Source organism: Mus pahari, chromosome 4 (genome assembly GCF_900095145.1).
Source record: "Mus pahari chromosome 4, PAHARI_EIJ_v1.1, whole genome shotgun sequence".
Classification (NCBI taxonomy): Eukaryota; Metazoa; Chordata; class Mammalia; order Rodentia; family Muridae; genus Mus; species Mus pahari.
Window position 1 is genome coordinate 115921022 of NC_034593.1, and position 15066 is coordinate 115936087.

General features: G+C 43.6%; 1 protein-coding gene across 2 annotated transcripts in view; it reads right to left on the reverse strand.

Annotated features, from left to right (window-relative positions):
• Positions 1-13847, reverse strand: part of Ap1ar (adaptor related protein complex 1 associated regulatory protein) — a 29584-nt gene extending 15737 nt beyond the window's left edge. For both annotated transcript variants that reach the window (XM_021196229.2, XM_021196227.2), the window contains exons 1-2: positions 13480-13847; positions 125-173 (exon numbers count right to left, since the gene is read on the reverse strand). In XM_021196229.2, the coding sequence (XP_021051888.1) occupies positions 125-173; positions 13480-13556 (126 nt within the window). In that variant the 5' untranslated portion in view covers positions 13557-13847. The remainder of the gene's footprint in view (positions 1-124; positions 174-13479) is intronic.
• Between the last annotated feature and the right edge of the window lie 1219 nt (positions 13848-15066).

Below are 15066 nucleotides of genomic sequence, written 5' to 3' on the forward strand. Positions count from 1 at the left end.
TAGTCCACACTAAGTGCAGGACTAGAATGTGCATGTGCACTCACTCATGTGCATAAAATAAACTAAAGAAGAAAGCAAAAGACCTCTGGGGATTCTGGGTCCCACCCAGTGCTCAAGGACCCACCTCTATGGTCAAGTGTTCTCCTCTTGGGCATGTTCTAAAATACTTTGATCTAGGGAGAAAAATATAAGATGTTAGAAATCACAACTAAGTCTAAAGTTGAATTAAAATTATGGCATAAACATATTCCTACAACATACAACTGTAAATTCTCCAATACAGAGTAACATGTATTTCTAAAAACAAACCAAAATTACCTAAGACTATATATATATATATATATATATATGATTTTTAAACTTCATCTTAAGTTTAGCTAAGTAACCAATCTTTTTATTGGCACTAATGTTTTTACTTAGACTGTCATAATAAGTTAATTACAGTGAGTTTAATTTTTAGTTCATTTTATTGTATCAAGTAAAATATCTTGTTAAAATGGAGGTGAATATAATCAATTTTCAGGCACTGCATGAAAATAACAATGAAATCCATTATTAATTATAACCAACAGTCAAAAAACCAGAAATCCCTTTAAAAGCACCCAAAAGGCCATACTAAATAATATATATGACTATGCCCCTTAGGTTTTAAACATACGTAAACCATCACAACTATGAAAGGATAACACAGGCCAATGTGTGAAGCAGAATAGCTCAGCAGCTCCTGCATGTAAGTAACACCATTGCCTAAAATGCTGAGACAGGAGGGTTGCTATGAGTCAAATCCAGCTTTGGCTACATTGCCAGGCCTCTAGATAATGGGCCACATGTTTTATAGAGGGCTTTCTGTTCTTTTCTGATGCCTTCACAAATGAAAGGAAAGAGCTCACAAACGCCCACTCTAACTTTCTAAGGGGTGGGTGGGGCAAACTTCCTTTTCCTTTGGTCATTCATTTCTGTACCTCTCTCTGAAACTTAGATGCAGTTTGAGCACCTTCCTTACCATGTCTGCACCAACAACATAAGCTCTACTACACTACCACGCCCATCTCAGACATGACCACGCCCATTCCAGACATGACCAATTCAAATCCTGCTGCTGCTGAGAGTACTAGGCATCTTTAAGCCTCTCACTCAGGTGCGGCTCCCACTACAGGGGATAAAGGGAAGAGCCCCACATAGGGACTGCTTCGCTCCTACAGGTCCTGATCTGTCAGGTGTCCTAGACAGAAAAGGTCTCTCTGAATGATGACATCTCTGGAGTCAGGGCAGGTCTGATGGAGGGCGCTTAAACAGTTAGTAAGAAAATGATGCATTATCACAACTAACAAAAACAGCAAAGAAATTAATGTTGATATTTTTTCCTGTGACAGTTTTTTAGCTGACAGATGTGACAGTTGATCTTCATTGTCAACTGACTGCGTTTAGAAGCACCTGGGATCTGTAACAGCATTTCCCCAAAGAGAATTAATGGAAGGAAACCTCGTTTTAAAGTTTCATTTCCTGTTACTGTGATACAGCACCCATACAGAAGCCACTCAAAGGAGCAAGGGTGGGTGCGCTCGCTGTTTCAGGTTAAGGCCATCACTGCGGAGGAGTCAGGGTGGCAGGAACTTGAAGCAGCTAGCCATAGCACACGGAGAAAGCAGACAGCAGTGAGCTCACGGGTGCAGACTAGTGCTGTCTCCCTCTCCTTCCCAGAGCGCAGCCGTGAAATGCAGGTGCGCAGTCAGTGCAGGTCTTCCTACCTCACGTGACCAACCCCACCTCTCACAAGCACGCTCGGACTCACCTGATGTAGCCAGCTTTCTGGGACTCCCTTCTCAGGGGATTCTAGGTTGGGTGAGACTGTAAAGGACACACCAAGCACCAGCGTCCTGAACACATGAGAGGGAAGCAAGGCGAGCAGCAGAGAGCTTGGCTGCCGGGATGTGATGGCACATGTTTCCCAGCCATGGGTTAAAGTGAGCCAAGGTCAGCCCTGTCTCCTCCTTTAATCTATATATGGCGGGAGTTTGATCAGACAAGCACACCAATATAATACATTGTTTTGTGCCTTCCCTTTAGATTGGCTTTTTCAAAAAGCTAGTGGAATAATCCAATATAAGCACAGTATCTTTTACCCTCTAGCCACACAGGGTCTCTACTCTTTAGTTTTTCAAGCAAAACCAGAAGCGAGTTGAATATTCTAGGATTGTGTTCTGACAGGATTCCTGCTTCTGGTATTCAATTGTTTCTCTACATGCAATCAATACCCCCTTGCTTCAACAATCTGACTTTGATTTAACTCTTCTTGTATAGGCCTGCTGAGTGGTGTAAGTAAATAATGAGAGAAAGTTTGGCAATACTAAGATAATATAAGACATCCCAAACAGTCAAAACCAGAGAAGTTACCACTGCGCTACACTTACACCAGGTTGTATGACTTACAAGTCAAATGTCTCTGGCCTCTCTAGCCACAACTGGTTACAGTGAGCACAATCATATTCTTGCCTGCCTGACTGGACAAACTATATACCCTTAGACTTCATTTGGTTTGTTCATTGTTCTCTGGAAACCAAACACAGATAATATCTTTCTGAGATCTGTAGGGCTTCACTTAAAAAAAATTAGACTAAAATCTTATTCACAAAGAATATTTATTGACTCCTACAGTAATAAGAGCATATTGATTGGTTAAAGTAAATATGCAATTTGGCAAACTCAGGCATCTTTTTTTTTTTTTTTTTAAAGAGAAGCTTTACTATGGTGTTTTTCTAAAAACAAGTAGATATGTACATTTTAAAATTAATTATGGATGTCTTTATTTATTTAAACACTGCTGGCGCCTACTAGAGCCTCCACAGACATGTACGGTATTAAATTTGATCAGTTCTATTTTGCCAACAATGACCCATATAAAAACTATAGCTGTTCTCCAAATTTTCCAAATGGAACATGGTGAGAAAGTCAAATGCTTTTAAGTACCATCTAAAGGATGCCTCCTTAGTGCACAGGCAGTGTGTCAGTTCACAGAAGTGCCCTTCAGTAAATACCCCATCACTTAAGCAAAGGAAGGACACCAAGATTCAAGTCTTTCATACTACTGACTGCTAAAAATCTAACAAATTTGGGACAGGTATTTTTAGTATTTCCTATAAAAGCTACCCTGACTTTAAAAACCTTCTATTGATTCTTTGTGAATTTCACATCATACACCCCATCCCCACTCATCTCCCCCTCCCTTTGTATCTGCCCTCCACCCTTGCAAATAAAAAAGAAATATAAATATAAATAAAAAAGCAAGCATTGTGGTTAGAAATGGAACAATTATGCAGCTGCAGTGCCTCACAGTGTACCCTCGTCCACACATCTTTGCTTGCAAATGTCCACTGCAATGAGACAGTGCTCTGGTCCGAGGTCTCTGATTCTGCTCTACTATCAATACTAGAACCTTGCTGGGCTCCTTTCAACTATCCTGATGCTGCCTGTGTCATGGAGATCCTGCACAACCAGCCCTGTCACATGCTCCAGCAGTTCATAGATGGGCTAGCTGTTGGGTTGGGTCAACTCAAAGCCCTGGGTCTCCGCTGGCCCTGACCCTCACCAGCTATAGCACTCGGGAGAGCTGGTCCTGGTGGCGGAGGCGCTGCTGAGCTAGCTCTGAGGGTTTGAGAGCAAGAGATCTGGTCCAGATCCTTGCTGGCTGCAGCACTCAGAGCTGTCCTGACTTTTTATTTTCTACTTTGCGATTCTATTCCAGAGTACGGGGAGATGCTTTTGTCAATCACCCAGGCTCCTAACCCACCCGTGGTTAAAGCAGCACACTAGCCCTCTACCATGGTTTCTAGCAGCCATTAACAATCGCTGCTCAGCTTCGTTGTTTCACTAGAGCAATTAAGTCCATCATCTTTCAAATTCCTTACACATGTTTTTAGAAGCCTTCAGCTCTATTTAGAACTTCCCTAGGGGATTTTAGAGATGATTTGCTGCTTTAAGAGGCCAACTAGCAAGCACTGTAGCAGCACAAAGGAGAATAGCAGTGGCTAGGATCACAGTGGTAACAGACAGAAGAACTGAGAAGTCCTTTGAAGACAAGGCTGGCAGAATGTGCCGAGAGAGGCAGGAGTACTTAAGAGGGCAGCACTCACGAATGCACCTGTCAGAGCTGAGGAAGGTTAGAAATGGAACAGCCGTGCAGTCTGGAGATCAACGTCCACATGAAGCAAGAGTGTGTGGAAGAACCTACTTAATGCTAAGTCAGCAACACTGACATAAACGTCAGTCTACAATCCCCTGTGGGAGTGCTCTAGAGCTGGAGCGGACAGGGCAAGATGAGGAGAGCTCCCGCAGCCAGCCTTCGGAGCATCCAGGCTTGTCTCAAAGCACTGGGTATGAACAACTGCTTGTTCTCTATTCCAGACTACAGAAAGCATTTTTTCTTTTCTTTCTTGCTTCAAACTCAAGAAATGATTGATTTTCTACCCCTAAGGAACGTTGGTCATACGCAAAGACAGTAATGTCAGTATTTCCCCTCCCATACTTAAACTTCTTGTTATGAGCTGAACATGTATACGCATGTTGATAACCCTGATAAAAGGTTAACGAGGTGCTTTAATGATGGATGGGTTAGGAGCCCAGATGACTGATAAGCACCCCCTCACTCCGGAACAGAGTGAATACATATAATACATATATTCTTATAGTTTTAAAGGAGTTTATATCTAATTACTATGGGAGAATGGAACTGTTCTTGGGGTGGAGGGATAGAGGGAGAGTGAGTTAAATTTTGGTAAATTAGACCAAAACCAAACTGTCCCTAGCAGATCAGTTACACTGGCATGCTGTTCCTTTGTTCCGAATCTACAAACACCTACCTTATTGGTCATTTCAAAGCAAAAGGATAGCCTTACCAAAAGACATTTACTATACACTTTCCAAGCAGCTGACTTTTCATCTTAAATTAAGAATTTATACCTTAATGTTCTATATCTGCACAAACACAGCCAAAGGTGAAAGCCTGGGGCATGGAGAAACCATGTCTATAGTTGCCTAAAACAAATTGCCATGTTTAAATAAATCAACCAAGCTAATCACAAGCCAAAGACATTAAGGCTGGCTTTACTCTGGTCTTCTGAGTCCTGTGTTTCACAAAGGTACAAGAATTGCTCTCCTAAATTTAAGGAAGAAAGAAATCAGTATATCACTGACTTGATTTCCAGCTATGTGTGACGTGAGCCAAGAGAGAGAGAGAGAAGTGTTAACATGGTAAAGAACAGACTCACATTCACCAAGTACACAGAATAGGCCCTAAACTGACCTAATTCTCGCACGTGTCTCAGAGAAATTTCCTTTCCTCATTACCCCTATGGCTACTGTTACCCTAGAGAGCTCTCCACTGTCCAGTATGACAGCCACTAGCACTTGAAATGCAATCAGTCTGAATTTGGAGGGCTATAAAATGTTAAACTGAACTGGATTCTAAAGACAGTACAAAAGTAACTGAAATATCTCCTCCAGTAACTAAGCTCTTCAGCATATTTGTGTGACAATATATGACAAACGTTCTGATCGTCTTTGATTTGTCCTGTTTAATTCATCAGTTCTACAGCTGAAAACACTGCCACACATCCAGTACTAAGTATGCAGCTTTGAGACTAAACATGCCCATTTTATATGCTTATTCCCGTTAAGTGCTTCTGTACATAGGACATGACTACATCTTTCATACCATTTTCACCAGACACTGGTAGTAAACAGCTAACGACATTCAAAGAAAGCCTGGTCTAATAATTTGAATCATACTACTACCTACAACAGCCAACCTTCTGGCTAGAACTACTATTGTTGTAACGTAAGTGGGTCAGATTGTACAAAAGTTCCTGAATCTATTTAAGAAAAAAAAAGTACAAACCAGAATGGAAGACCTGATTTTTTCTATCATTCTTATAAGGGGAAAGCCGGATTCTCTGTCTTCATATTTGTAGAATGTGAGAACAGATACTCAATTCTTTCGGAAGAGATGGTGTTTCTTTGATATAGATTTCAAACAGTAGGATTAAGAGAAAGAAAAGACACACACAGTTAAGAAAGTAGGCAAGGGCCAAACTACTCAACTTCCAATTAATTTCATTTATGATGATAATACACCAGAGCCATTAGACATCTCCCAAGTTCAGAGATGTCCAATTTCCTGGAGGTATGACTTTTTGGCAAACAACAAGATGGCAACAGTAAGTAAGTGTCAGGAGGCACCCAGGTCCCACCCACAGCAAAAATCAACAGAACAATGAATTCTTACTTCTGACCAGACACTGCTGCCCACCTTGGGTAGTTGAACTAGGAGAAAAAAAGGGGGGGGGGAGGGGAAGGGGCTGGAGGACAAATGCTTTCTCAATCCTTGTAACTACTTCAGTAAAGCAGTGATTCTTCCAACTTGGTAGGAGGCCGTCACCTTGTTAATGAAGGTGACTGCGCTATCCGACTCCTGCAGTCTAGCTTTGTGCCAACACTTCAGTTTTATTAGTGTCTGTTATGGCCTAAGACAGAGTCATTACCTTCTTCACAATGTATGGAATTATCCTGTCAAATTGAACTCTGATACCAACTTCGTTTTTATTGCACCTTATCTGTGGTCATCAGTGTGAATACCAAGGCAGAATCCTCCCGTGACCACAGTCATGTCCTCCATTCATCTGAGATTTAAGAAGAGCCACTGCAGTTTTTAATATCTCCTATTACTTAATCTAGTTTCTTACATTTCCATTGCTATCACTAAGGGAATTTAAAAAATATATACACATTAAGTTGCTACAGGCACATAGGGTTATAATGAAGTTCTCGTACAAATACCCAACACTTCACATTAATAAGTTGGAAAAACGTACTTTGGCAGTACTTAGAAAGTGGAGCAATGAATTGGTAATTGAATTGGTAAAAGTATAAACTGGCATAAACTTGGAAAACTTTAATATATTTTAACACTGATGAAAGTATGCATAAGCTATGACCCGGTAATTCCGTTCCTGGTACTCTCTTGTATAGGTGTAGAAGGGGGTATTATTAGAATGCCTATTAATGGTAACAGAAAAAAAGAGAAAGAATACAACCACCCCTGAAGTAACAGAGATGTCTATCAATAAAGTAATAGGTAAATTATGGTATATTAATACAATATAGTGCTACACAGGAAGCAAAATGAGTGGATGATCAAGTATGAAAATGAGAATTTTGGACCAACTGTTCAAAATCACTGAGAGAAAAAACAAATGTGTACGACTAATATTTACTGTATTTAAAGTAATTACTGAGGAACATGAATACAAATTCTTCCCTTAAATCTAGCTGGGTATGCCACCATGAAAAGCTTGCTTCAAGTGCCAGGAACCACAAGGGTCTGAGGGAGCTTCGAGGGGAGGGGATGAGGCAGAGTGAACACATGAATAATGCAGGTAATCAACCTGAGGCTGCAGATAAGGCCCTGAGAGCTGGGACTAGGGTGCTGTCCCTGAGAGAAACAGATAAACAAATCCTTAACAGATAGAGAAGAACCTGATCTAGGAGAAGTGATGCACGGAAGCAGGGTCAGAATTGGATGGTGCTACAGCATATGTGTGTGTGTGTGTGTGTGTGTGTGTGTGTGTGTGTGTGTGTTTACCACACAAAGTAAACATAGTAAGCCAAAGATGCAAGGGTAAGATTGAGGGATGTGAGAAGCTACAGAGGCCTCAAGAAACACAGAAAGGTCACATGGATGAGCTGTGAAGAAAATCAGGGTCGCCAGGCAGTGGTGGCGCACGCCTTATAATTCCAGCACATGGGAGGCAGAGGCAGAGGCAGGTGGATTTCTGAGTTTGAGGCCAGCCTGGTCTACAGAGTGAGTTTTCCAGGACAGCCAAGGCTACACAGAGAAACTCTGTCTCAAAAAACCAAAAGAAAGAGAGGAAAGAAGGAAAGAAGGAAAAAAGGAAAGAAGGAAGGAAGGAAGGAAGGAAGGAAGGAAGGAAGGAAGGAAGGAAAAGAAAGAAAGAGAGAGAGAGAGAGAGAGAGAGAGAGANGAAAGAAAGAAAGAAAGAAAGAAAGAAAGAAAGAAAGAAAGAAAGAAAGAAAATAAGTCGGGGTCACATCATATGTATATTTAACTTTCACCAACTCAGGCGTATGCTCTAGGAAAAAGGGAGGGGAAAAGTAACGGAGAAACCCGACACTGTGTTAACTAAAAGCAGCCAGCACAAGGTGTGCAAACAGTGACTAACTAGAAAAGACACAAGTGAATTTCCCTCCTTAGCTTGGCACACTCCAAAGCCCAGAGTCATCCTGGATGACTTAGAGATAGTCCCTGTGTCCTCAAGGGTTGTCACAGACAGATTCCTGCCTATTTACTATACTACTAAAAATGTGAATGTGGTTTAACAGGTAGAGAGTGGCAGAGAAGAGGCTGTGGTTGGTACATGGAACATTAACAAAAGAATTTAGAGTAAGAAATGGAAATGTCTGCAAACTTACTACCTTGTTATCAAGATCGATACTAAGGTAAATCTAAACCTTGTTGAGAGCGGGCTGAAAATGTAGTTTTTAATGCTTCTGTGTTATGCTGCATAGTGAGAAGAAAAAAATAAAAAAATAAAAAACCCTATGAAACTCAAAACTACATTGGCATTGTTCTTTTTTGACATGTTTTATATTATACCTGGTGAACCTCAGTAAGATAATCCGTCATATTTTCTTGGATATTATAAATAAATGATGAGCAACCAAGGTAGATTGTTCCAAAGTCTTCAAAAAATTAAAAGCTTCCCAAGGCATCTCCCACCCTCAAATGGAAGACAGATCAATCTATAAATCATATGCCTGGCAAAGGCTATCACAAAGAGGACGACAGAACAGTTTCTGAAGGGATAAGATGATGTCAACACAGTATGTCACGCCTTCGGGAACAGGTCCAGTTCTCTGCCTCACTGCCTGATTGCCACCCTGGCTCTCTTGTGCCCAGGTACTGGGAACTCAAACCATTGGCTTTTCTGGGTCACAAGTGCACACAGCAGACTGTGGCACTTAGTTTCCACTGGAGCCAGTCCCTCATCACACATGTCAATTTTTATCTACCACTGTAGCTACTGGACGGTACGTGCTGTTTTTCAATTGGTTAGGTATTTTGCAGGCCGGTATAGAACTGGTAATCATAAAGTAAAAAAGGCTACTGTAGCAGTGCCTCTGAATGAGCTTTGGACTGCATATTCAGAAAATTATTTTATGCCTTGCAAGAACAGTGGAGACATATCTTCCCTCTGTCAAGGCAAAGACAGGCTAAACAGGCAAACAAACAGACAGACAGAGCCACTACCTTTTGAGAAGAGCCTGCTCTAGAGGAACAGAGTGGGGGAGCTCATGCCTGAGCCCCCATTCACCTTTCACACTGTGTGCAGCACCTGACATCACTTGTCCTCTCTTTGGAGAGTGAAACGTGTGACCTCTTTTCTTCTGTGAACCGAGTCTTCTTTTTCTTCCTTCCCTAAGTTACTGAACAATGGGCAAAGCATCTTATTTAGAACATGAAAGTCAATAAAAATTAACCTTATAGTCAACTGGGGTAGATGCAAAGGTAAGATAAAGCAAGGCTGTGTTTGAATCACTCTGGAGAGGAGAAAGGGTCCCAGACAAAGCCAGGAAACAGTGTTACAACTTAACAGACTTAAGAAACTCTAGCCACAGAATCAACAAATACTTGCATCTCCACGTCCTAGGAACTTAACTAACTAGGTACTCAACAGAATCCGGAATCAGCATGGATAGGGACCCAGGAGTGTGCGCTCAAGCTAAGTAGGGAAGTGGAGCTCAGGAGAGCAGGCTGTTCAGCAGTGCTGTGCGAGCTCTTATTTCCAGAGGGCTGGTGATGCTTCAGGAAAACTGTGGAAAGTAATTCCTGAATTGCCAGTGGAAAAGATGACTAAGTAGGTGAAGACAAGGAAGAAATAGGGAAGAAATAGACTCAGGGAAGAACACAGCAAGGACAAGACAAGGAAACAGGAAGAAATACATAATGCAGAATCTGGAAAAAATACAGCTATCTAGAAGGATACATATACATTTTGGGCTTTATCCTGGAGATATCCTAGGGTCAGCACTAAAGTGAGGACTCTACAGACCAATCTGATGTAGGAAATTCCTCTTCTCAGGTGTCGTGTTGACAAAAACACCTAACCAGCACAGATGTGGAGGTGGTAAGGACACAGAAGTAACCCTGAGAGGATCTGAGGACATGGATTTGGAGGGAAGGACAATGACCCTCCTGTTCACAGCTAAGGTGACTACAGACTGACTTTCTATGAAGAGGGTAGGAAACAAAAGTAAAAATGATTAGGAAGAATCATTTCCTCTGAAAACAGAGGAAGGGAAGAAAGGGCTGTGAGAAGATAAAGAGCTGCGAGCTCTTCCCAGGTAAAGACAAGGGCTCTGGTCTCAGAGGGACTTTGACTGCAATCTCAGCTCTGTTATCTCAGGCAAGCTAAACTTTCAAGACTTGGCTTTCCGTCTACAACATGATTAAGTTGAACACCATTAATCTAAAAGTTCAAAATCCAAAATGCCCCACGCTCTGAAAGCTGTTGGGAGCCAACAAGAGGCCACAACGTGGGAACTCCATACTTGAATTCACAGGACAGGAAGACACTCAACTTGCAGGAGAGTTGGAGGCCAGCCTGGGTAGATCAGGCTGCTTATGCTTATGCTACCCAAAGCAAACAGTGAAAAGCCATAGGCAGACTGAAAGTACTCTATAAAGTCACGGTCAAGTACACAGATGAGTATGAAACACAAATCAGCTCTATGCTTTAACTTGGGTCCATGTCTAAGAGTGCTGTCTATAGAAAGAAAAAAAAAAAAAAGAAAAAGAAAAAGAAATACTCCAACATCCTATTTAAAATAAGAAATTGGTTTCATGCATTTTGGATAGAGAACTAAATTTTCAATAGCGGTTATTACTTGGCAGGGGTGTGCAAAAGAATAAGTAAGGTAACATAGTATTTAGAATCCTGCCCAGCACATAGTAAGTAGCTAACTATTGACAAGCACTAAAGCCATTTTCCCTAGGAAAGGAAACGCTAATCTCTGTGAACTATCACCTAGAAGCAAGTCTGCTGCTAGAATGCAAGGGGCTGAAAGCTGTCAGACAGCACCCCAAACATGATCACGCCCGTGTGAGGAACACAACAACTCACCTGAGGCAGGATGGGCAACTGAACAGCAATCTAAAGATGGGAATTAAAATACAACACAACTAGTTTCCTAAGAACCCATCTAAGGACAAACAACTTGTAGGGCTGGGGATGCAGCTCAGTGTGACACCTTAGATTTGAGCCCCAGCAATGCATAAGCCAGGCAAGGTAGCATACACAGAGTTCTAGTATTGTCCAGAGAAAACAACTGGCCAGCACCCGGAGTTCTCCAGAACATGCCGGGAGAAGAACCCTCCAAATGAAGAAGGCTAATCCAACGGGATGTCAGTATTTTGTTTCTTGGTAGTAAGGTCTCCAAGATGCCTTAGCACTTATACTGATGTTTGGACTGGTCATCAGGTATCCTACCATATAAAATACTAGAGCACACTCAAGCATACTTGATAATTATAGTGCTGAGATTACATAGCATAGAGCAAGTGATCTCATTTACAGAGACTCCTGGGAAATCTGCAAGGCTAAAAAATCAGGCCTCAAATCACAAAGCTCCCGTGGTGGAGTCCAGAGTAAATGAGCCTAACAGAGCCCAGGATGTCCTATTTCTTTCTAGCCCTGATAAGTACAGTGACATAAAATCAACGCACACTTTTGTGATTACCCATTTTTTTCACTTAAACACGTACCCATGAACTGCCCAGATGCACACGTAAAGGAAAACAACTAAGAGAGACTAGACTGAAAAGCAGATTAATACCACTGTGCAAGTAACGACATGCTTCCAGGAAGCTGCTAGAGCTGTCAAGACTAATACCAAACGGTACGTTTATGGGAAGATGCAAGTAAGGGAACTTTGAAGCCTATGCTTACAGATGACAAGAAACAGGACTGAGACAGATCACATGGTCTTAGACATCGGTATCCACAGCCCCTAGGACTCACTCAGGTGTCAGCCAAAAGCAAAGTACAGACTCACGATCAAGCAGTGCAACATATCTACAAGGATCACATGCCTCACGTGATCTCACCCTGCTAGACTATCCTATGCTGCCAAGCCTGGGCTGAGCCAGAACCCCCAATTTTAATGAATAGTGGGTAGTGAAGATATCATTTGTAAAGTCACTGTTAAAAAAAATACCCACGGTTCTTACAGAACCCAGGTAATGTACTCCAAAGTCAAATACAAAAGCATTGTCTACCACAGAACTCAAAGCACTCCCGCCCGGAGTTTGCCTGCTAAGCCTTCCAAGGAATGATAATAAAGTCAAAGATGTTGTAATGTCCAGTTCTTCCATGAGCCCCTTTCCACAGCTTCACAAACGAGTTCACTCACACAGTACTTAGAATAACATGATTTTGGATCACAATGCAAAACAGCTGTCAAAGTAACAGTACAGAAATCAGGAAAATCAAAATACCGAACTAAGTAGAAATCTTTGAAGTCCATCTCCTCCCAATCTAGGGACGCATAGTGTAACACCTTAGCTACTTTGACACACTGCTTGATTAGTGAATCATTTTATAATGCACCCATGACTCAAAGATTCGAATTACAAACCACTTGGTTCCAGTTTGTGTATGCTGAAAGCTTCCCAATACAAAGCTATTAGCTGAAAATTTGGCACCATGCTTAAGAAAGTTCAAAACAGGTATGTTCTTTAGCTAGATTGGCTGGCTTAGATTTTTTGATTCTAGGTTTTAATTCCCGAGAAAGACTTAGGAATAATAAAATCAACATCAATGCTATGTGCCCCCGGTTGTTTTTTTTTTTTTTCCTTCACTATCCTAGGAAATAAAGGTACAACAGTAATCACACAATTTTGCTATTGGATAGAAAAATCTGAGGCAGGCTCCTCTTTCCTCACAAGAGAAGTGCTGCTCAGTGATAGATTATCAAGCATAAGGGTAGCAATCACAGCATGGTATTCCTTTCCAAAATTCTAAGTTATTACTATGAAAAGATTCACATCCAGCCGCGCCAATCGCTTCAATGGCCAGTGTGCACTGCGATCCTGCAGCTCTTCACCTAACAGAGTTCACCAGAGCCTGGAGCAGAAGTGACTTCTATTGACAATGCACCTGAGGCATCAACCTTGGGGCCAGATTTTCACCTGTTCTGTCAAGGCCCAAAAGGAAAACCATACACGGAGACAAGAAGCTGTGGCGTTAAATCAAAGCAGGGTGTGTCCAGGCGGCAGTGCCAGGTGCTTACAGGGGACCGTACCTCCCGAGGTAAGTCCTCAGGGACAGGGAGCCTGCACGGGGGCGGCGGGCATCACCACCACCGCCGATCCCCGGCCGGGCATCCCGGGCCTGCGCTGCCGCTTACCCTCCGCCCGCTCGCTGCAGCCGACCCGCTTCCCGGCGGAGCAGCCCGAAGCATTGCGTCCAGCAGCAGTTCCCCATCGCATGCCGCCCGGAGCCGCCGCTCCTCCTCCAGCCCCGAGCGCGAGCCCAGGCGGAGCAGCTGCATCCGCGCCGGCCGGAGCTCGGCAGACGGCGACGGCAGGGGATAAAGGCCGCCGCTAGGCCCGCGAGCTCCGGGCTACCGCGGCGCGAGGCACGAGCGCAGGGCCGTGGGGTCCCGGGTCACCAGCCGTCCGCATGGCCGGCTCGCCGCCCGCCCGCGCCCGTCACCGCCCCGGCAGCCGCGGGAGGCCCGCGCCGCCACGCCCCCTGCCGCTCCCCGGCTCCCATTGGACACGTTTCTGGCGGCTCCCGCTTCCGGCGGCTGGCGCGGGCGTCATTTCCGCTGGCTTCCGGCTCGGCTGTCTGCGCCGGGCAGGAGGCGCTGTTCCTGGTTGCAGTGCTGTGTGCTGAACCCTGATCCAAGACGGGGAACTGCCCTCCCTCTACGCCACTTCTGGCGCCTTTGTCGCCCGCTGTCGAGCAGTGGGGCTCATGCAGCGCATACTCGGCCGACAGCTTAGCCTTCGAACTTTGTACCGAGAGCGCACGAGCCTCCCCTCCTGCCCCAGCGGGTCGGAAATCACCCAGCGAGTGCTTTCCAGGACCGCACCAGAGCTAGAGGCAGAGCCTAGGGGCTCACTGCCGTTACTGAGAATACACTAAGAGGATTTTTGGGTTGTTTTGTTTATGTTCTTTAATTCTTCAAATATTCTCGTTTGCGGGGCAGCGGATCCTCGTTATACTGCCTGCGTAGTGGAGAGACACTGTGCATTCCCAGCCGGATTTTCTTTGATTAAAAACGAAAAGTTCCAGCTTGGGCATGTAGCTCGGTTGGTAGAAGTGTGGTGGAAAAAATCTGCAGTCAACAGCACTTGAGAGATGGAAACACAGTCGTAAATTCAAAGTCAACCCCAGATACACATTAAGTTGGAGGTCAGCCTGGACTGTGTGAGACCCTGTATTTTCTTTTTATTTTTTAAATTAAAAAGTAATTTCAAGTGGAGAACCAGAGGAAATCAGCAGAAGGTCTTGGGTTTTCTGGAGAACAAGTCATTTCTAATTTAAATATAAGGCTCCAAAGTAAGAAGAGCAAGGCTGGGGTAAAGGTCCATGTTCCCAAATGCTACCCTAAAACCCCGTTTCAGACACCAGGTAGCTTTAAAAGTAGAAGGCAGAAGTATGTCTCGGAGTTGGAGGCCAGCCTGATCTACAGAGCCAGATCCTGGTCAGCCATGTCTATGTAATGAAACCCTGTCTCCAACCCAACTGGACATAAGGCATATATTACTATTTTAACCCACTTTGGTGTGAGTGATATGGTGATTGTCTTAGGGTTTCTATTCCTGGACAAACATCATGACCAAGAAGCAGGTTGGGGAGGAAAGGGTTTACCCAGCTGACATTGCTGTTCATCACCAAGGAAGTCAGGACTGGAAATCAAGCAGGTCAGGAAGCAGGAGCTGATGCAGAGGCCATGGAGGGATGTTCTTTACTGGCTTGCCTCCCC